Source organism: Cornus florida, unplaced genomic scaffold (genome assembly GCF_030987335.1).
Source record: "Cornus florida cultivar Cherokee Brave unplaced genomic scaffold, ASM3098733v1 CherokeeBrave_3.0.0_Hap2_Chr06, whole genome shotgun sequence".
In the NCBI taxonomy this organism is placed as follows: Eukaryota; Viridiplantae; Streptophyta; class Magnoliopsida; order Cornales; family Cornaceae; genus Cornus; species Cornus florida.
Genome location: NW_026775576.1, coordinates 97606975 through 97630463, shown reverse-complemented (window position 1 = coordinate 97630463; position 23489 = coordinate 97606975). Strand labels below are relative to the sequence as shown.

Sequence of the window (23489 nt, the reverse complement as noted above, 5' to 3'; positions counted from 1 at the left end):
TACAGGGAGACAGAAAAGGCAGATTAAACCTCCTAAAAGGTATGCTTATGCAGATTTAGTTGCTTATGCTTTGTCTGTGGCAGAAAATATTGAAGATAAAGAGCCTTCCACCTACCAAGAATCTGTTACAGGAAATAAATCTGCCAAGTGGACTGTTGCTATGGCTGAGGAGATTGAATCTCTTCATAAGAATCAGACATAGGAGTTGGTGAAACCTCCTAAAGGCCAAAAGATTTTTGGTTGCAAATGGGTCTTCAAGAAAAAGGAAGGAACTCCAGGTGTTGAAGATGCAAGGTACAAAGCACGATTGGTGTGATACCCCTCGGATCCAAGACACGGGTTGATCAGGCCCAAGCCCAAACCCGAGGGAATATCAAACAATTTAAGTATTTTAAAGCGAACACAGATGACAAAAAGAAATAATAAAGATAGAATAAAGCTGAAAGAAATATTAATTATAAAACCCTCCATGTATAACTGAATAATAAAACTTCAATCCTCCAAAACTTCAAGGTTACAACTTAGGAATCCACTGGTGGACCCCTAACCAAAAGTTCAACTGAAACTGAAAACTGAAAATAGATAATGCTAGAAACATCGAGAGAAGTCCTACGTAATCAGATGAATGTGAGACTGTCCTCAACAAGCACGATCAATCTCTAAGGCTAGAATCGTCCGGTACCTGAAATGAATAATAAAGGAGTGGGTCAGACCCACGAGCAAGTTCTAATCTAACTGCAATCCATACAGTGACCCGATACGCAAATATACCGTAGACACCTCACAATATCTATCTAGTCCATACATATAAATATATCCACACTAAGGAACATTCACTGGTCTATAATAGGGGTCTCAACCTGAATAGAAGGCAACGTGCGAATACGCACCCAAAGGTGGGCATGAGTACCTAGACCTAACATGATACACCTCAACCTATTATAACCAGCTACGCATCCACTGCATATACGCACCCTAACCAACGAGTCTGAGACTCAAGCTCAACTTGTGGTACCATAAACATATATAAAGTCCGTCCAAATCCAGGGTATGTAGTTCAACTATTTATTAAACTGACATACAATAAACCAACTAGTTAGTCACTTAACTTATTCAGTTTATATGACTTAACTACTATCCATTAATCCAGGAAGCCATTCAACTTATTCGCAGTTGATCTGACTTAGTCACAGTTAGGATTCAATATTTTTAAATCCATTCCTTTAATCCATTAGGGTAGGTCTATGCGTTTTGAGCTAAACCATTCCCAGTCATCACCGTCCCATACCAGTGCATACAATCCTCCATAACCAGGTAAATTACATCATATATACAACAGTTGAGCAATTTACTATCCAAAATCAATATCCAAATAATTGCAGAAAGAAGATTAACAATCTAGCAATTAAAATCCATAATTAATCCTTGTAATTGCATCAAATAATTTAATATTCTGACAATTAACATCCACAACATGCATAGTTCAAATTTAGTATATCAATGACTCTATCTTGTATTTAAAATAAGTTCTATAATCATATTATAGTCCAAAAATCGCTAAATTAATTTAAGCGATTTAATTCCTTCCATCCGGTAACAGGGTATTAAGTCATATACTTATATTCTGTTGTATCTTTTAGCACAGAGCCACACACTATGCCACAAGTCCAATTTATTGATTTAAAAGACTTCACCGTGCATTTAAAATAAATTTAGAATCATTTTAGAGCACCCTAAACCGTCAGATTAAAATTAGTCCGTAAATCTCCTTCCAACCGTTAACTGCACGCAAAGTTGTCAAACAGCGTACTGTTAATTCTATTAAAACTAAGGGGTAAATTTATACAATTCAAGACCTTAGTTACATGTTAAACTAATTATTTAAAACCCATTAAATTTCCAAAACTGTTCAACAACCCAAAATGCCCAAACAGTGACTGAAAAGTCACTATACGCACAAAACAAAGAAAGAGCCTGCCTAGAAAAGTGGAGCAGGCTCAATGTGACATAGAGCCGGCTCTACCACACCTTGGAGCCGGCTCTAATAGGTGGGAGCCGGCTCTTGGCATTCCAGAGCCGGCTCTCTCTCCTCCTGTGAGCTTTCAGCCTCCGTTTACTCCGTTTCAGCCTATCTGCTCTGTCCTCGGCCATTTGAACCCTACTGTTCTTCCTCTAATTTAAACTTACAAGTCTTAAGTTACATTTATTATCCATTCAAACCTTGATTGGTTTCAGTAGGATTCAAAACAAAATTAAAACAGAGAGACGTTTTAAGCCAAAACAAAAACTAACACCACATACATCACAGAAAGGTTTTGCAGATAAGTTTTCACAATTAAAAGACGACCAAATAGACATATACAAATCATGCATGGTTCAGTTAATGGCCAATTAAATCTCCTAGAGGCTGTCTAGGTGCACAGAACACAAGTCAGAGGGAAGGAGAAAGAAAAGAACTTACCTGTATAGTTTTGTAAACAAAATCTTGTCGCCGTTGTTCTAAGCTTTCCGACGACCACTGCAATATTGTCTAGCCTCCTATGACTTCTGTTCCTCCCTTCTCCTAAGCCTAATCTTGAAGCCTCGGTTGGAAACCTCACAAACTTACTCTGCTCTCTCAAAGCCTCTCTCTGTAACTCTCTGTATCTATATTACATGAGTAAGGTTTTTCCAACCCTTAATACAGATTATGACTATGTATATATAGGCGTAAAAATCCTAAACCCTAATCCTTGTTTAATTAGAGACAGAGCCCTAATTCTAATCCTAGTCGGCCCATGAAACTATCTCTGTTACCATAGTGCGGCTTACCTATACGTGAATTGCAACGCAAAGTTAACTGTAACTTAAAACATAATTAAATTAAATCCAATTAAATAATTAAATACACTTAACCAATTAATTCCAATTAAATAACCCAATTAATCAATTAAAATACTTAAACAATTAATTCTAATTAAATAACCCAATTAATCAATTAAAACACTTAAACAATTAAATCAAATAATAAATAAAACAATTAAACCAAATAATCACCCAAAAATACAATAAAATAATAAATAAAATGCCGAGACTATCCTTTTAAAATTAGGGGTATTACAATTGGTGGCAAAGGGTTATAGTCAAAAAGAAGGTATGGATTTCTATGAAGTATCCTCACCAGTTGTGAAACACACCTTTATCCGCATGTTGTTTCCTATGGTTGCTCAATTTGACTTGGAGCTTGAGCAACTTGATGTCAAAACAGCTTTTCTACACGGTGAGCTTAAAGAAGAAATTTATATGCATCAACCAGAGGGGTTCATTGTTCAGGGAAAGGAAGACCACGTTTATTTGTTGAAGAAATCTTTGTATGGGTTGAAGCAATCTCCAAGGTAGTGGTACAAGAGGTTTGACACTTTTACGGTTGGACATGGCTATTTGAGAAGTAGCTATAACAGTTGTGTCTACTACCGAAAGCTCTCAGATGGTTCTTTTATGTACTTATTATTATATATTGATGACATGCTTATTGCTGCAAAAGACATGTCAGAAATTAACAAGTTAAAATCTCAGTTGAATACTGAATTTGAGATGAAAGATGTCGGTGTAGCGAAGAAGATTTTGGGCATGGAAATTCAGAAGGATCGTCAAGCTTACAGATTGAGTTTGTCACAGAAGAGTTATATTGAGAAAGTGCTTGAGCGATTCAACATGCAGAATTCCAAGCCTGTGAACACACCACTTGCTGCCCATTTTCGTCTTTCTGCAGCTTTACCACCACAGTCCAAAGAGGAGAAGGAACATATGTCACGTGCTCCTTATGCTAGTGCAGTTGGTAGCTTGATGTATGCAATGGTTTGCACTCGCCCTGATATTTCACATGCAGTCAGTGTAGTTAGCAGATATATGGATAATCCAGGAAAAGAGCATTGGCTAGCCGTGAAGTGGATTCTTCGGTATTTGAAAGGTATTGCAAATATTGGCTTAGTTTATTAGAAAAGCAGTGATAATTTTGGCAGTGTTGTTAGTTTTGTGGACTCCGACTACGCTAGTGATTTAGACAGAAGAAGATCTCTGACAGGATATGTCTTTTCACTCTCAGGTTGTGCAGTTAGTTGGAAACAACCTTGCAATCTACAGTTGCTCTCTCTAGTACAGAAGCAGAATATATGGCGGCCACTGAAGCAGTGAAGGAAGCCATTTGGTTGAGAGGTTTGGTTAGTGTTTTGGGTTTGCAGCAGAGCTCAACTGTTATTTATTGTGATAGTCAAAGTGCGATATATTCGACCAAAAATCAAATGTATCACAAGAGAACCACGCACATTGATATCAGATATCATTTTATTCGGGATATCATATTAGAAGGACATTGAAGAAAATTGGCACAGTTGAAAATCCGGCAGATATGATGACAAAGTCCATTCCGGCTTTAAAGTTCAAGCATTGCTTGAACTTGGTTGGTATTCTCAAATATTGAAATTGCCCTTAGGGGCTAAGTGGAGAAGACAGTTTGCTGAGATACAGTGGCTCATTTGAATTTTCGTGTGACGTTTCCGATTTTCAGCATTTTTCAATTTTCCGAATTCTTGTCGCCGCAAAGGCATTTTCGCTTTTTCACATTTTTCGTACGGGATTGTGGTTGGGTCCAATTTCATTTATATGGATTAAGTGGTATTTGTAAGTGGTGCATTTATATGTGTATGGTATAGAAATTGGAGTAAAAGAAAAAGGGAAAAGAAATTCAAAAGTGGTGGGACCCACCACTATATCAAAAGTGGTCTAGAGACCACATTTCCAATCTTCACTCTCTCTCCCCGCTGGTTCTCTCTCTCACTCTCTTGCTTTGCTTTTCCTTTTTCTTTTCCCATTCAATCTTTGAAGCTTAGTAACTCTCTCAATACTTAGTGATTTTGGAGGCCGTTTGAGGCAAAACGAAGAGCACGACAAGCTCTACGCGTGTGTACCAGAAATTCCAAATTTGGTGCTCCATGGTGCCTTCGAATTTCTTGACCCATTTCAAGGGTTTTTCTCATTTTTGAGGTAGGGGTTCTTAATACATGAGATTCTTGTGCTTTAGCTAGTTACCTCCTTTTGAATTGCTGCTAGCATGATTAATTTATGTAGAATCTAGCAAATCCATAGATGTTGTGTATAATTGCTAATTGTGATCATGTGTATTAAATGTCCTAAGTGAAGAGCATGCTTAAGTGTTGTGTTTTAAATGTTTATCATGATAAAACCTTGTTGTATAAAAGCATGATATGAACTTCTTGGTAACCCTTGCAAATCATGCTTGGTTGATTAAAGTTTGCACTAGTTGTAGGATGATAAATATGTACATATACATGGCATTAATGCATCCATGCATTTGGCATTGGGCATGAAAGGTGACGAATTTTTTTGAAATGAAAATAGGGAAATTTTGGGAAAGTGATTTGATGAAATGGTTTTGAGAAAACCCGGTTGCCGCAGGGGTACCAAAGGGCCGGAAGGTTAATATAGCCTAGAGAGAACTAGGGAGACTGCCCTAGCGTGGTTGAGCTAGCTGGGCCCCATAATGACGCCGCGGGGGTACCAAGGGTCAGGGACACTAGCCAATCCTTCTCTCGTGTCAGTGCAGGGTCACCAAAGGGCGGGTTATATTAACAGTTTGAAAGTGACGGTTTTGAAATGAAATTGGGGAGAGACATCGGCATTGCATTGCATTCCATTGCATCACTAATTATGTTGAGATTGGTTGTCATATGGTATTATCCCGGTTCAGTATGATCCCTATTTCCTATTACTCTATTCCTTGTATGGATTCAAGGGGACACAAGAGGCGTGTCTTAAGTGCCACCTGCTGAGCAAATTACTCGCCCCACATACTTAATATGTTTCAGGTTATGACAAAGAAACGGCGGATGAAAATCCACCACTGAATTGAAGGAACTTAGAGAGCATTTTGGTTGTACTTTGTAGAGCTTGAGCTTGTTTTGTGTAGTACATGTAATAAGATGTATCAAGTTCATTGGGCATGTAAATGATGATGTATTACTTTTGCAACATGTAAAATATTTGAACTTTAGCATATACATGGCCAATGGGATAATGTAATTAAGTTTTACCATCATTTGATCCTTTAAGTGTATTTTAGTGACGTGTGGTAAATTACGTTACAACGTGACGGTTGGTATTGTATGAAATGTTGAAACGTATTTAAAATTGTACATGAGTGTAGTGGCGTGGGTGGTTGATCCAAAAAGTGGTATATTCTATTTTTCTTTGGACAGTGGCAAAATGAGTGACCGGTCAACGTAAAATTTCATACGTCGACCGAGTTGCATGAACCAGTCAACGTGTAGCTTCCCACAGGTCGGCCAGTATCTTGCCAGTAGCTATCTCTCTTGGTGCACGTCTCAAACCAATCGACGTGTAGCTTCCCACACGTCAACCGGTATCTCGACAGTGGGCTTTCCACTTTTCATAACCCAAACCAGTCGACATCTAATGTGTATACATCAACCAGTTCCTGTGTAATAATCAATTGTGGCTTATTTTCCAATTTTGCCCCCACTCACTCACTGGAGTGTACTTGTTACACATTATATGACTCAGTATAATGCAATAATTAAACTTTAACGCTAGAAAAGGATCATTATTATTATCTTTATTATTATCATTATTATTATTATTTTTTATAAGACCCAAGTAAATGACTATTGTGCCCTTTGAGTTTCAAACCATTTGAATTGAGGCAAGGTACCAGCTTGCCCTTCTTGAACTTGAATTTGCAAATAAAATGTGAAAGGACTATGTTACCCTTGGATGATTTTGGATCGTTACAGGACCCGTTTAATGATCTGGATCCATGAGGATTTGGGTCGTTACAGAATGGTATCAAAGTCTTAGGTTCAAATACCTTTCGGACGACGGGTAGTGGCTTACCTAGAAAGGGTGAAAAGTTGACTTGCATCGTTTATGTGCCTATGTGTTAAAGTGTTCACCGGATAAGTTAGTGTCAAAGTCTTTTGACGGAGACATTTGTGTAGAGTATGGTAGGGTCAGCCGGGTGGTGGAGAGAATTACATGTAAAAATTTCTCGGTGGAGGCAGCCGTGTACATGAAGGAAATGGTGAATGATTTACTGCACGTCTATTCAGAAACCCTCAAAATTTATACTTGGGAAGTGTTGTTGATTCAATTTGCTATTTTAGATTTTATCTTTCTGTTATTGTAATATACACAAGCCATTGTCAAAGGGTTTGTGGCCTGAAGATTGTTGGAAATCTAGAAGTATATTTAATCAAGCAAAGAATGTTTTTGTGCAATGCTTTACTTGTAAATTAGCAAATATCACAGCATTTTATGTCGACGCATTTGACTTTCACCGGTATCTATTATGTGGTACCTCCAATGTACAATCATATATATATATTTCATCAAAAACTCCCTCTTGTTTCTCCATTATCAATGCAAATTGAGAGTTTCTATAACCGTTCGTTGATTGGGGATACCACATGTAAGGGTATTGTATGCCTTCTCGTATTGTCCATGCAATATCTACAGTAAACTTTGTCTCACACCAAAATAAATGAATGGTATTATCATTGAGAATTATAATAAGTCAATACACCTGCTTTTATAGTCAATCATACTTGAACAAAAAATTAATATAGTTTGATCCATTACCAATTTAAATTGCTCATGAACCAACCCAATCCCAGAAGAAAAACTGCCGATCAAACTCCAGTGAGGAAACGCCCGTAGCTCTTTTTGATTAATGATACGCTCAAAATGTCAAAATTGAATGAGATCACAATAAGAAGGCTGAGTGTCTCATCGATTCTCGTGGCTTTATGTGCCAAAGCTACGGTCTCCTGCATCTCCAAGTCCAGGAATTATAAACCTGAAAATACCCAAATAATATGTAGGTCAAGCAACATTAACACAACTCTGCAATTAGTGAATTCCTTTTTGTTGTAACAAGTCGACATACTTACCCTTTGTCATTAACAGTCGGGTCAATCATTCCAGCAAATACGTGAAGCCTGTAAAATCACAGTGATAGCCACCATAAAACCTGAGAGATGTGCCTAAATATTTTTCTATACAAAATTAAATTTAGCAATATTATTACCCAGGGAACTTCTCACTGAGCTTTTGAAGGGCTGGAGGAGCAGCGACAGCAGATACCTGTGACACGGCAATTCAAATTAACACAGTAAACATGATTGGCATGCAAGAACTAAACAAAAACATGAAAAACAGTCGTGCAAGTGCATTTACTCTTGGACGGAGAAGCAGATCATTTCACACATTCAAGATTAATCAACAATTCTTTGAGCATAAATTTCCCATTCCCTCCCTATACTCTGGTCTAGACAATGACTACCAATGATCGGAAGAAACATAAAGCATTCTTGGATATCCATTGACGCTTACCAAATTGGTAGCATTTTGCACGAGGGTGTAAAAAACTCTATTAGGGGCAAGAAGAAAGATTTTAGAAAACATTCATAGCCTGTACAGGGCATGCGTGGACCTGTCTAAATTAACTGTCCCATAATGTAATTCTTGTAGTGAAGAGTTCATTTTGGACAATTCTATACAAGCTCTATATATTCTTGGCCAATGAAGAACTGGCAGACAACGTTCAACAGATAACACTGCAATATGCGCTTACCACTTTAATTTGCTTGTTGTCAACACCGCGCTCCTTTATCAAGTCAAGAGCAGCAACTACTGTGCCACCTAAAAATAATACCATATAAAATGAATTGAATATAAAGGTTATACTAAATCAAGCATACAATCTCTCTAAGATCTCAAGACATAAACAGAGGACAGCATCATAGATGCAACAATTAAGCTAATGGTTGTATAGACATGAATGCCGGCTGTTGAATATGTACAAACATAAAGAACGATGAGGTCATATGTGCGTGTGCAGGGGCAGAGCAAGGAATTTGGTTCGGGGGGCATGTTAAGCCTAACAAAAAAATATTTTACCAACATATAATAGTGTAACAACAGTGCATTACAAAAAGTTAATAAAAAATTAATAAGAAGATAAAAAAAAAAGGTTATTGCACATAAATTATGCATGAGTGCAAGAAAAAAGAAATGTTTAAGAAGAAGAAATAAAAAGGAAAAAAGATGAGAGAATTTTGAAGGAAAAAATATGCTTTAATTGTAGAAAGAGAATGCAAAAGTTTTTGAAGAGAACAAAAAGAAATTAGAGAAAAGAATTAAAGAATTAAAGAGGTTTTTAGAAATAGATAAATTTATTGGGTGGGGGGGATTTTAGGGGGCATTTAATAAATATTTACAAATTATATGCATAAAATATAGTGGACTCAGATGGGCCCAGGGGCAGAGGGGGCATTTTATCAATTTTAGGGGGGCATTTATCAATTTCTACAATGTGCATGTGTGTGTGAGAGAGAGAGAGAGTAAAAACAAAGAACTGAGAATATTCAGCATCATCATTGAACTTCTGAAACTATAACCCGAGAATGAATGTTAGAATGACTACAATTAAGGGTTTAGTGCATATAAATTCATTAAGTTGTGGTATGAAGATGTTTTTTCTTTAGAATTTTCTCAATGATCTTATATTATAAAGCCTTTCCAATTTTAACAACGATCTTCTCTTCTCTTCACCAAAATGGAATACATGGGTCTAGCAACAACAAAACTAATTCAAGCCAAGCTTTTGCCAAAAACTGTGTAAGCAAAGTCTAGTTGCATACACAGGCTCACCTAAGTCAACCAAGTTTAAACATACCCTCATCCTACTAATTCGAGACCAAACAAATCAATACTGGCTTAGTCCATTTGCAGCCTGCATTAGCCAGTATTTGAATTAAGGGATTTGGATGAAGCATCTCAGGATTTGGGCCCCAAAGGCTAAGTGCACGGTATGAAATTCAAAAAATTTGGATTTATATGTACCAAAAATCCATAGGTCCAATTTAGTTAGCAGGTGAGTACATCAAAGTGAAAATTTTGCATTTCTCTTGAGAAGTAAAAATCAATTTGAGGTAAAGATGCATGGATAAAATAAGCACTCAAGAGTGTCCTGCAAGGTTATAGATTTACTCAAAAGTAGTTGGGGTGAAAAAAACAAAAAACAAAACATCTTGCTACACCATAGAGAAGTTGCTACTTCCCCTCAAATACCACAGCATATTATTTCTTGGATTCATATTAACATAGATCTGAATCCTATGAAGACCACCATTCCACTCCCACCAGTGCTACCAATATGGCAGAAAGTGCACAATGGATAATCTAATCCACAACTTGAATTAAGTTAGATGGATCTAGAACACTATACTACATATAAGATATTGCACAACTCAGACAGCCACATCAATCTACCAGTCCTTTTTTTCTTTCTTTTTTTCAATTATTCAACAAGAAAGAAAAATATAAGTTCATCAGGCAGGAGAGGGTGATGTTCTACAACATAAATTGGATTATCAATTTATCACATTTATAAATTCTGGGTTTTTCTAATGAAATTTGGGCCTTCAAATTCTAATAAAAGGACGCATAGATATGGTGATAACCAAAAGTAAATTAGTCAATAGAAATTGCAAGGTGTTTGCATGGAAATCTAGTCTCTATATAGGCATCCATGGCTTTTATGGGAAAATAGGTATTGTTCTAGTGATTAATTAATTGAAATCAAAGGGAAGTGAAACAGAGATCATCTTTTATAGGAAATACGAAAATGAAAAAAAAAATAAAAAAAATGATATGAACAAATTTCTGCTCCTCCTCTGTATAGGTGAGATGAATGCTAGGTTAAAATAAAAAGAAGAAGAAAAAGAAGAAGAAGAATAAATAAATAATATATATAAGAATTATCAGTTATCAAAGGAGATGAAGTGAGAGAACAAAAGCTTTAAAAATGGATGAAGTGAGGTTGTGAGATGTGAAAGTGAATAAAGGGATGCTTGTGTACTGAGACAGCAAAAACAAAGGGGGGAATGTATATATGGCTACAGTGGCCACTGCCATGACAGTAACATATGGTTCCCATCCTTAATTATCTTGCCATCATGTATCAGCCCTCCTGCCTTGTCCTCCTTTCTGCCTTTTCTTTTTTCAAGTTTTCAGGTCATACTCTATTGACATGAGTTTGCATTTAAACAGTCTGTCCAAATTTTGAAGACGCCACATGTCTAAATAACAGAGAAAACGTTGCTCGGTGACTGTCCAAGCAACCACTAGTCCTCTCTCATATTGCCATTACATGAATGTGAGGATCGTTGTCATTTCACTTTATAATGGTCATGCAAGGGATTCATTGTAAATGATGAAATTACAACTGCTGCCACATGGTATGAGCGATGATGGCTATATGAGATAACTTCTGGAGTTAAATACAGTACCAGTAGGACAAGGTTTCATATGTACAGCGAGGACCAAAGTATGTCCTTAATCTTCTCTATTGCCAATTAATTATTTCACATTCTCACCTTCTTCAGTTAAACTCCATATTAAATTTTCAACATGTTTTGAAATTATCAGCATAATATTGGTGATGAAAATTTGCATTATAAGATAAATGAAGTTTCAATTACATTTATTAAAAAACTAACTGATAATTCCATTCTCTGAAGCTCCATCTCTCTTTACCTTTATAAATCCTAAATAATACCTCAACAAAGGGGAAGAACTATGATAGCAAAAAATAAAAAGAAAAATAAACAACTATAAAGAAAATTTAAGATAAGAATTCATTCAATTTTGTTTCACTTAATTCCTTGAGAAAGTATTAAGTTCCTCAGTGGCCAAAATCAAATGTATCTTATTCTACACATCCCAAATTATAGAAGATAATAAGAATGGAAACAAATTTTAGACCAACTTGCATCTTCAAACTAAAGCAAGGGTTACAGAAAAATCAGAGACGTTAATACAATCACACATATCCAAAAGTGTCTCCAATACATGAGAATATGAAAATAATAATAACAAAGAAAAGGTTCTGCCTAACAAATATATCGAGCCTAACAAGAAGAGATTGAAACATAGGAAGAATAGCAGTACCTGTTGCCAGCATAGGATCTACAACAAATACTCGAGATCCTTCAGGAAACTTGTCAGGTAACCTGAGATGCAGGAGCCAAATGTGTCAAAATATTAACTACAAGACTGGTCAGAATGGCAACAAATCTGGAAAAGAAGCTAAAAATTACCTACAGACAGAACAGGAAATAAATAAATAAATAAAGGGAATTTGGTTGCACCAATCTTATTAAAAAGGAAAAAGAAAAAGAAAGAAAGAAGAAGAAGACTCCCAATTTGTAGGACAGAGGTTCATACTTGTTCAAATATATAGTTGGCAGAAGCGTCTCCTCATTTCTGCTAATCCCTTCATTTTGTAAAATGAAAAGAATAAACATAAGCTACAAACATGGTCCATTACTTAACAATAAATTGTAAAAACAATAGAGTTATATGCATAATATAAGTTAGAATAGCAGAACATGGTTGAGATAAGCATATTAAACAATAAGAAATTTATCAAGAAATGAAAGAGGACCGTATCAGAATGCAATAACCGTTGATAAAATCTTTCCCCTGTTATTAGGTTCATATAAGATATAGATTTCATGCTTGCGTTTATTTATCACAATGATTTCATTTGCAAAGATGGATATGGGAGTCAAATCCATGTCCCAAAACTACGTTACATGGACTTTGGTACGTGTGTCGGGTGTATGTATGTGTCTAAGGATCAAACTTATCAAATCCCTAAATCCAATGACACGGGAGAAGTCTATATATATATATATATATATGACACAGTAATTTTTTTCTACAGTAGAATAATATTTTCACTCGTTAAAAAGCAAAATGAACATAATAAAAGAGTTTTATGTACAATTATATAACAAATTGGATTATTAAATATGCTTGTTAAGTGCATGTCTATACGATACCCATGTCCGAGTAGCATAACCGACATGGGTTCTTCATGCATTTTTTAAGTCTCTATCTAACATAGTCCAAAAAAGTAACTCTTTGGAATCAAGAAGCGAGAACATGATTATACACACACATATAAGCATATTTGTGGACAATATTTCCATAGTTGGTGGGCAACTTTGTGAAAATTTCAAGTTATAAATTACATGAGGAATTACATAAAACTACACAATAGAGAGGCTTTTTGGAAAATGATAAACTGCAGGAGAAAATAAAAGAGAAGAATGCTTGTAAAGGTTATTATAGCTCATAGTTGCCCCCTTTCAAGTTCAAATCAAATGCAAATTAGGGACTCAAAGCCTCCAAATCAATGGAGCAGACACATCTGCTGATCTATGAAGAATCCTTAGCACTCCAAGTCCATCGAAAAACCTTAGTTCTGAGATTTTATGTTGAAGAAAACTGAAAAGATATGTGAAGAAGAAGAAGAAGATAAAAGTCCTGGTGGATGGCATCTACAGCAACATCTTTAACACGTGCAGGACTGCAGGAGCAGTATTTTCCTGTAATTTTTTTTACCTCCTTATCTTTTCTGTTTCTCACATTTTTAGGTAGACAGGCCCATGCAATTTAGGTCAGATGGTCACCCTAGAGCTGGCCCTGTCTGGCATATATCATAGATTTATCATGAATCCATAATTGATATCAAAGATTAAAGATTTACATATAGACACTCGTCTTTTGGGAAGAGAGAGACAGAGAGAAGAACATCCATGTAGAAACTAGAAACTATTCCTTACCCAGATGGTATGTTTTTGTTGCTGGCAAGACTGATGCTGCATGTTCTGCAAGAGCAAGACCAGCCCTCAAGATGGGAATGATCTGCAAAACTAAACCAGTAGTAACTCAATCGAAAGCTACACAAAAAGACTCTAATCCGGCAAGGTAACATTAGTTTTAAAATAAAATTTAATAGGCATGCCCAAAATATGTTGCAACAAGAGTATCATGAGGGATTCCTTAGACAAAGTATGCAACCATCAGCTTCAAAACTGATACAGAAAAGATAGCATACACAAACCACACACACTTTTTTTTGATAAGTTACACAAACCACACACACCAAAAAAAAAAAACTAAAAACAAAAACAACAACAACATATTAAAAGTAGAAACACAGACAGAGTGCACTAACCGCTACAGGTTCTCTTGGATCAATAAATTCTACAGAAGCAACACCCATTGGTGACTGAATCTCCCCTGTGATAGTGGGCTGGCATCAATTGGACCATATCAACATAAGTCAAAATGTCCATAAGCACATAGAAAAGGGAATCAATTAGGTGAGGAATAAGATTCTCCACAGATAACATAACCATCGTAGCATCTATTTTTCCTATAATTATGTATTGACATATACCCAGTGAAATATAAAGAAAAGGTAATTTTAGCTAAAGCAATAAATGGAAGCATATGATAAGTTGATAACATCTAATGAAAACGTGATGAAAATTTATAGGAGGATGTTAACAAAATTATGAGTGGTTAGGAAGGAAAAATATATAGGGGTCAAAAAAATTACTGGAGTGGCCCCACAAAGCAACAGAATTTCGTTTGAGAGTCACAACATTAATTATAAAAAAATTCAATGGAACATCCTGCAACAGATCACTAGAGCGGTTGAGCTACACAAAACAATTAAATTTTAGTGCAGAAATATTTAGTCTATTTAGCTTTATCTGGCTTACGTTTGAATAGCTTTATCTGGCTTACGTTTGAATAAGAAATTTGCCCTTTTACTTTGGAGCTACACATTTTCAATTTAGGAATTCGTTCTTTACACTCATGTTGTGTTTGAGAGCACTGAATCAGTGCTTCGAAAATGGAATTGGAAAAAATTTAGTTCAAACATGGTATTACACATTTTAATTCAAGTTGCTTCAAAATACTTTGGCTATAAAAGATATATAAAGACTTGTGATTTTATCCGTAGAAGTATGTTACCTGGGTTATGGGGGAGAGGAAAAAAAAAAAAAAAAAAAGAATATATATAAATATGTATGTGAATTATGTGTTTCTGGGGAGAGAGGTTTTTTTAAGCTACGACTTGGCGGAAAGCTCATCCTGGCTCACAATATTGTAATGCACATTACATACCTTATATATTTCTATTCTCTTAAAAGTAGAAGAAACGAGTGTTATTCTATTGGTTGATCTTTTAAGATGAACACATTAAAAATTTGGGTTCAAATTCACATTAGGCAAAGTGAACACTCTTTGGATCATTTAATATGGGCTAGGCCACACTTGGTCAGCAGATAGTCCGACAGGATGTTGATTTCAAGCCTATAAAAGTTAGCAGAAAATGGGCTGAGCTTGGACATTAGGCGAAGAATTTTTATTTGGCTTGACTTGATAGATGTAGGCCCCCAGCTCAAACTACCCTGATTGAAAGGCCTACCCTCAAATCTTTTATCAAATGCCAACAATTCCATTGCACACCTTTTTATAGAGGACTCAATTTATTTAAATGAAAGCAAATTAAGCAATCCTTTATGCCTTGTACATTTCCTACCAGTCAATATTCATTACATTTCTTTATCTATCTGTTATATCCATCATCCATCCAACTCACTGGTTTTAACAGCATCATTGCCTATTTAAAATACTACATTCAACAAAATCTCCCAAATAAACCTTTCTATAAAATATAACAAAATAGCATCCATAAAATAACAACTTACCAACCAATCTCTTGATGCTTCATAAATAAGCAGCCTACCCAACTCAGCCATTGCATTCTCTATAGCAATAATAATAACAAATATATCAATGACTGAATATATATATATATAACTCATAACTTGTAAGCTAATATGAGAAACCTCAGCAAAATTACACCACCAATTATGTCGTGATACATTAACTTTTTTTCTTTTTCTATTAGGTGATACACGAAAATGCAGTTATTTTTAAATGAAAGGGTATGTTGTCTGATCATTCTTTTGTGGGTTTATCCAAATTCAATAAGTTGAATGGATAAAACTATGTATACATATCAAAAACCAAAAGAAGAAGTGGAAGACTTCTAATTTTGCCAAATAGTTACAAGTATAGGAGCAACTTGTTCCTAATCAACTCAAAAATGAGAACCAACCGAACTTTATTGGATTGCCCTGCTTCAAGTCCAATAGGATTTAATTTTGGTAATCTACAGGTTCTGTTAAATAAAATCCACAACTTTGATTACCTAATGCCATGGCTTAGATAAACAGATAAAACAACAAATTTAGAAAGTAATTCCCAATTGAAGGCAAATCTTAATAAAAGGTTGGCTTTGCCCCTACTTAAAGAGACCCAGATAAGGCTAGTTGTGTCCAAAAATTCAATAGATTAATAAAGTAAAAATACTTTCCTCGGCAAGTAAAATAGAAATATGATTTTCTTTACCGATTATTGAAAAAGTGGTAGTTTATTGACACAAGGACTAGAGAAGTGTGTTTGGAATTGAGCATTTGAAATGCTCCTTGTACCGTTACACTTCCAAGGAACACCAACTAGCACAGCTTTTTGAATCAACAGGTAACGGCTGACTTAGAGATACACTTATTTCATTACTGATTCTTTTTCCTCTTTTTTTTTTTCCCTTCTATATTCACTTATATGCACAGCTTTTTTTCACATAATCCAAAAAAGAATTACAAATCAGCTGCAAAAATTACAATTGTATACTACTTAACAAAAAAATAAAAAAGGAAGAAAAATCAATCCAGTGTCTGGAATTTTCACTTACTAAAGATTGGACAAGGAGTCTGTTCATTTCTAAGAATTGAAACCCAATGCTTGATCAACGGATGTGGCGGAACAATAACCTTCAAGTCCAATCAAAAAACTATCAGCTAAGTTAACTAAATCTCTGTTTGGTTACTGAGAACATGCAAGAAACAGTAACAAACTAAATCAACGTCTGGAACTTCCTACCAGTGAAACAAAACAAGGGAAAACCAAAATCAATTTTTTCAAGTTGTGTTTGGTGACATGGAATTAGACCCTTGTAATTGAAATTGGTGGAATTGGAGAAAATTTTGGTTCAATTTTCTGAGTTGCTTTTCTCCAACTCTGCCAATTTCAAAGGTCCAATTCCATGCATGCCAAACATAGCCTTAGTAACAACGGAGTAACTTTCAGTTGGACACCAAACCACAAAAAGCATAAAAACTAAAATTCAAAACTCTCTTTTTTCCTCTTACTTCCATGCATTTTCTTAGTAACCAAAAGAAGGGTTCAGGAACTGACCAGCATTCTATTTTCAGAGATGGACGTCCTTTCCGTCGTTGTTTGGCACTTCACGGACATAAATCTACGGCGACGACTGCTTGAGTATGAAATCTTCTGTAAGCAAATAGATGAATTAGGGTTTTTAGAGGTGTTAAAAGGAAACATAGGCGATTGAAATAAATAACTACTTACCTTATTGAGATTGATTGAGGGAACAAGATTTAGTGTGGGAAGGTTTTGTCGGTAATATAGTCCCGATAAAAGCGGCGCATCGGAAGGGCATCGGAGGGGAGAACTCATACGCAACGCCATTTTGCGTTTGGTAATGTTAATATTAATAATTAATTGTACAAGTGAAAAAGGCCTCGAAAGCATTCGGTCGGATGAAGAAGGGTCACACGGAGGCTATGGAGAGAACGCCTTCACCTCAACATTACGTATATTTCATAGAGTAAATACTATTTACCATAAATATAAGAAATGACATAATTATCTTTTTAAGTAGGGGTAAATTTACATGACATAATTGTAAAATTATATTTTTTCTTTGATTTTTTTTTTTTTTTTTTTAGAATACATGTATCAACCCCATAGTACACGGAGTTTGAAAGTGAAACCTCAAAGATTTACCTTGGAATCCCTGCTAACTCCGCTATACCTCCTAGAGACTATTTTTTTTGAAGAGTAACGATGTTCTCTCCAATCAAATTGACCTATTTCTAATCCGAATCCTAGGTGTAATTGTCACCTAATTACCTAAATTGTTGATTTTTCTTTGCATGCTAAAGATACTAAAAATAAATAAAATATGAAAAGAATCTGAAGAGGTTTTGACGACCCCTCTCCTTCTTTCTAATTTCACCACAATGGTATCTTCGTTTTGCTTCTTCCTTCATTCTTTCTCTCTCTGAATAGAATTAATGCATGATTCAGGAATGTTGACAATTATATCCTCTAATAAATGTGAGTTGTGTTCATCCAAGTGATTATATTCAACATTATTTTTTGCTTATATATGATCTGCTAAAAGAGTCGTCCATATATGATCCACTTTGTAATGAACTTTTGAAGGTTTTTTTTTTTTTTTTTCTTATCAAATCCCCAAAACTGATACAATATACAGAAATAAAAAAGAAAAATAAATAAAAAATACCACTGAAAGATAGATAGGGGTCGTCAAATCGTCTTCAACATTTTTCCATATTTTATATTTTTATTTATTTTTGGTATCTTTAGCACAAAAAAAAATATCAACAGTTTAGGTAATTGGTGGCAATTACAGGTAGGATTCACACTAGGAGTAGGCTAATTTGATCGGACAGAAAATAATAATAGGAAAAACCACACTCACAGAGTTAGGGACCTTAAATAACAAAATAGTCTATTTAAAAAGTTCATTTTTCACTTTGATTGAATTAAGTAAAATAATTACATATGCATTAACAACTATTTCCAAAGTCCAAACACTTATTCCAAAATACTAAAAATTATTCCCCTAAAATTAAGTACTTTCTTTAAATAATTTATTTCCTTTAACATTGAACTATATTACTACAACAGTCTCACACACAGGCACAAACACACGATAACTTGTACAAATAAAAATATAATTAAACTCAAGAATATATAAATCGTTTTTGCTATGGTGCATGCCTTGAGACGATTATCAATTTTTTTGCTCAATTAATTACACTTGTTTTATAAAACAAAAACAAAAAATTGATTGCTGGTTACATTTTTCCTCTTTCACCATTTAGTTTTTTCATGACCTCTCTATCTCATGTGTGTACTGTATGTGTGTGTGTGTGTGTATATATATATGTATATAGGATGAATTTCCACTTAGTAAAAAAAATATATATATATATCTATACATAATGAATTTTCACTAAATTATTTGTATATTTCTAAATTGATATTTGTAGGTTTGAACCATATGAATTAGGCGATATTCGTTAATATGTTTTATTATTTTATACAATTGAATTTTCACTAAAAGTTTTTTGCACAAAATTTATAATATATATATGTGTTGTTTTTTATTTTATTTATTTTGGCAATATATACACCATATGCAAAAATGTCAAATTGAAAGTCAATTCAGAAATCTTGTTTTTCTAAACTTTATGAATGAAAGAATTATTTGACTTAGAAAAGATATTTTGGTATTTTGAAATAAGAATTTAGAGGATATTTTGGACCTACATAATAGTTTTTAATATATATGTAATTATTTTACCTAATTCGACCAAATTGAAAAATTAACTTTGAAAATAGACTAATTTGTTATTTAAGGATCCTAAATCTACTTAAGTGTAGTTTTCACATAATAATAAGTAACGCAATAATAATAATATGTTAAAAAATTGCTCCCTTTCTTTTTGATCGTGTAAATGAACTAAATTGGAACAATCTATATAAACTTGTTTATTAAACTAATTTTCTAAATTCATTTTCACTTCTGAATACATGTTTAATTTATTTCTTTTTAAGCGTTTGAAATTTGTACATATTATTGATACCAAAAGTAATAAACTATAATTTCAAGAACTAAGTGTGAACCAAGCAGACCTAATCACAACCATTTTACAAAAAAGATAAAACGATACAGGGAAACCCACAATACTTGTTGTCACCATTCTCGCAACAATTTTTGAAAAATAAAATTATTGAAACACAATGGAAATAATTATAAAGCGTATATTAAAAGAAAATTAAAGAAGTAGAAGGAAAATCACAAATAAAAAGAAAAAGGAAAAAAAAATAAATGACACGACTTTGAAAGAAACCCATTAGACCATGAATGAATAAGGAAAATTTGACCATTTTATAAAAGGAAATTAAAGAAATTTAAAGAGTAAATGAAGGGAAAAAAGGAAAATAAGAGAATTTTGGAAATTTAGGGGCATAATATACAAATGAAGAAACCAATTAGACTGTGAATGAATAAAGAAAATCTGAAATTTTTTAAAAGAAAATTAAAGAAATTTAAAGAGGAAATGAGGGAAAAAAAAAAGAAGAAGAAGGGAAAAGTAAGATAATTTTAGAAATTTAGGGGCATAATATACAAATGTCTATGGATGCATGTCATTGCCTTCAATAATCAAAGGTTTTTCCAATGTAATACCGTTTCCGAAAAGAGGCCAAAATCGAAAACATAAAATTGATGCTTTTGATTGCTTCCCCACGGTATCAAAAAGGTACTAAGATTCTCTGCTGTAAACGAGTCGTGTTGTACCCATGTTGTAGTGAAAAAAGATATTTTTAAAAAATTGGTAACTTTAGAGTCCCACAGAAAAATGAACTGACGTTAAAAAAAATAAAATAGAAAGAAAAAAAAAAAGAAAAAAAAAAGGGAAAATAAAATATCCTTTTATGCTTCAGCGCCTCCCTACCAAAATAAAATAAAAATAAGAAAAAAAAAAAAAAAAAAAAAAAGGCCTCCCTCCCTCGTCACCGTCTCGTACGCCATCTCCCTCTCTCGTCACAGTGTACCTCAAAATAACATAGCTGTACTAAGTTGTTCAGGCATTACCTAAAAAATAAAATAGAAAAGAAAAGAAATATATATATATATATATTCTCAACACTTTTTTTTTTTCCTATTTCTCAACACATTTAATATTTTTCTCAACTTATTTAATTTTGTTCTCAACATTTTTTAATCTTTTTATCAATACATTTTAGTCTTATTCTCAACACTTTTAATTTTGTTATCAATACTTTTTAATCTTTTTCTAAACACCTTAAATCTTATCCTCAACAATTTTTAATCTTTTTCTCAACACATTTAATGTTGTTATCAATACATTTAATTTTGTTCTTAACACTTTTTAATCTTGTTTTAAAAAATATTGAGATAAAGATTAAAAAGTATTGAGGTAATGATTAAAAAGTGTTGAATTAGAGATTAAAGGTGTTGAAAACAATATTAAATGGCGTTGGGAATAAGATTAAAAAGTGTTGAAAACAAGATTAAATGTGTTAATAACAAGATTAAAAAGTGTTGTGAACAAGATTAAATGTATTGATAACAACATTAAATGTGTTGAGAAAAAAATTAAAAATTGTTGAGAAAAATATTAAAAGTGTTGAGAACAGGATTAAAAGTGTTGAAAATAAAATTAAAAGGTGTTGATAAAAAGATTAAAAAATATTAAGAACAAAATTAAATAAGTTGAGAAAAAAGATTAAAGGTATTGAGAAAAAAAAAAATAAAAAAATAAGTTTTGATAACAAGATTGAAGGTATCGAAAAAAAAGATTAAAAAGTGTTGAGTGCGGGATTTAAGATGTTTAGAAAAAGATTACTATTAAAGGTGTTGATAAAAAGATAAAAAAGTTGAGAATAAAATTTAAGGTATTGATAAAAATATTAAAAAGTATTGAGAACAAAATTAAAGGTGTTGAGAAAAATATTAAAAAGTTTTGAGAACAAGATTAAAGATGTTGAGAAAAAAATTATTATTATTTCATGTTGTAATCGAGATAATATTGGGTTTGTTAATAAAAAAGAATAAGGAAATCACTATTAGAACCACCCTTTTGTGTACCTAAGGAGTTGTACATTTTTCAATAATTGCCTTGTATTATGAAGTTTTGCATCATATATAATCTTCATTCAGCCTTTCTTACAAAAAGGTGTTGAAAACAAAATTAAATGTATTGAGTTAAAAATTAAAAGTGTTGAGATAAAGATTAAAAGGTATTGAGTTAATGATTAATAGTGTTGAGCTACAGATTAAAGATGTTGAAAATAAGATTAAATTATGTTGAGAACAAGATTAAAGGTGTTGAGAAAAAAAGATTAAAAAATGTTGAAAGATACTGAGGTAAAAATTAAAAGTTATTGAAGTAAAAATTAAAAGTGTTAAGATAAAGATTAAAATGTATTGAGGTAATGATTAAAATTTGTTGAGTTAGATATTAAAGGTGTTGAAAATAAGATTAAATGGTGTTGAGAACAAAATTAAAAAGTGTTGATAACAAGATTAAAAAGTGTTGAGAATAATATTAAATATATTGATAACGACATTAAATGTGTCGAGAAAAAAATTAAAAATTGTTGAGGATAAGATTTAAGGTGTTGAGAAAAATATTAAAAAGTGTTGAGAATAAGATTAAAAGTGTTGAAAATAAGATTAAAATGTATTGATTAAAAGATTAAAAAGTATTGCGAATAAAATTAAATAAGTTGAGAAAAAGAAAAAAAAAAAAAATTTGTTGAGAACACGATTAAAGAGGTTGAGAATAAGATTAAAGGTGTTGTAAAATAAAAAATAATAAAAAAAGTGTTTTGATAACAAGATTGAAGATGTTGAGAAAAAAGATTAAAAAGTGTTGAGAACAAAATTAGAGGTGTTGAGAAAAAATATACAAAGTGTTATCTTTAAATGTGAATAAGATTAAAAGGTGTTGAGAAAAAGGATAAAATAAAAAAAAAATAAAAAAAAAAAGTGTTGAAGGGGTTGAGAAAAAAATTAAAGGTGTTTGATAGCAAGATTAAATGATGTTGAGAATAAAATTAAATGGTGTTAAGAACCACATTAAATGTATTGAGGTAAAGATTAAAAATGTTGAGATAAAGATTAAAAGGTATTGATGTAATAATTAAAAGGTGTTGAGTTACAGATTAAAGGTGTTGAAAACAAAATTAAATGGTATTGAGAACAAGATTAAAGATGTTGCGAAAAAAGGTTAAAAAATATTGAAAACGAGATTAAAGGTGTTGAGAAAAAAGATTAAAAAGTGTTGAAAATAAGATTAAAGGTGTTGAGATTAAGATTAAGTTAAAGGTGTTGAGAAAAAATGAAAAATGGCGTTGATAATAAGATTGAAGGTGATGAGAAAAAAGATTAAAAAGTGTTGAAAGGTATTGAGGCAGAAATTAAAAGTGTTGAGATAAAGATTAAAAGGTATTGATGTATTGATTAAAAGGTGTTGAGTTAGAGATTAAAGGTAGTGAAAATAAGATTAAATGGTGTTGAGAATAAGATTAAAGAGGTTTAGAATAAGATTAAAGGTGTTGAGAAAAAAAAATAAAAAGTGCTGAGAACAAGATTAAAGTTGTTGAGAAAAAAGATTAAAAAATGTTGAAAGGTAATGAGGTAAAAATTAAAAGGTATCGAAGTAAAGATTAAAAGTGTTGAGTTAGAGATTAAAAGTATTGAGGTAATGATTAAAAGGTGTTGAGTTAGAGATTAAAGGTGTTAAAAATAAGATTAAATGGTGTTGAGAACAAGATTAAAAAGTGTTGAAAACAAGATTAGAGGTATTGATAACAAGATTAATAGGTGTTGATAA

General features: G+C 33.0%; 1 protein-coding gene across 1 annotated transcript; it reads right to left on the bottom strand.

Moving 5' to 3' along the window:
* Positions 1 to 7552: 7552 nt before the first annotated feature.
* Positions 7553 to 17585, bottom strand: LOC132313196 (uracil phosphoribosyltransferase). The gene is made up of 12 exons (XM_059811878.1): positions 17380 to 17585; positions 17206 to 17301; positions 16703 to 16781; positions 15654 to 15712; positions 14105 to 14182; positions 13710 to 13791; positions 12304 to 12352; positions 12028 to 12089; positions 8648 to 8715; positions 8102 to 8157; positions 7965 to 8012; positions 7553 to 7870 (listed from the first exon to the last, which is right to left on the bottom strand). The coding sequence occupies exons 1-12, from the start codon at positions 17560 to 17562 to the stop codon at positions 7819 to 7821; spliced, it is 912 nt and encodes a 303-aa protein (XP_059667861.1). The 5' UTR covers positions 17563 to 17585; the 3' UTR covers positions 7553 to 7818.
* Between the last annotated feature and the right edge of the window lie 5904 nt (positions 17586 to 23489).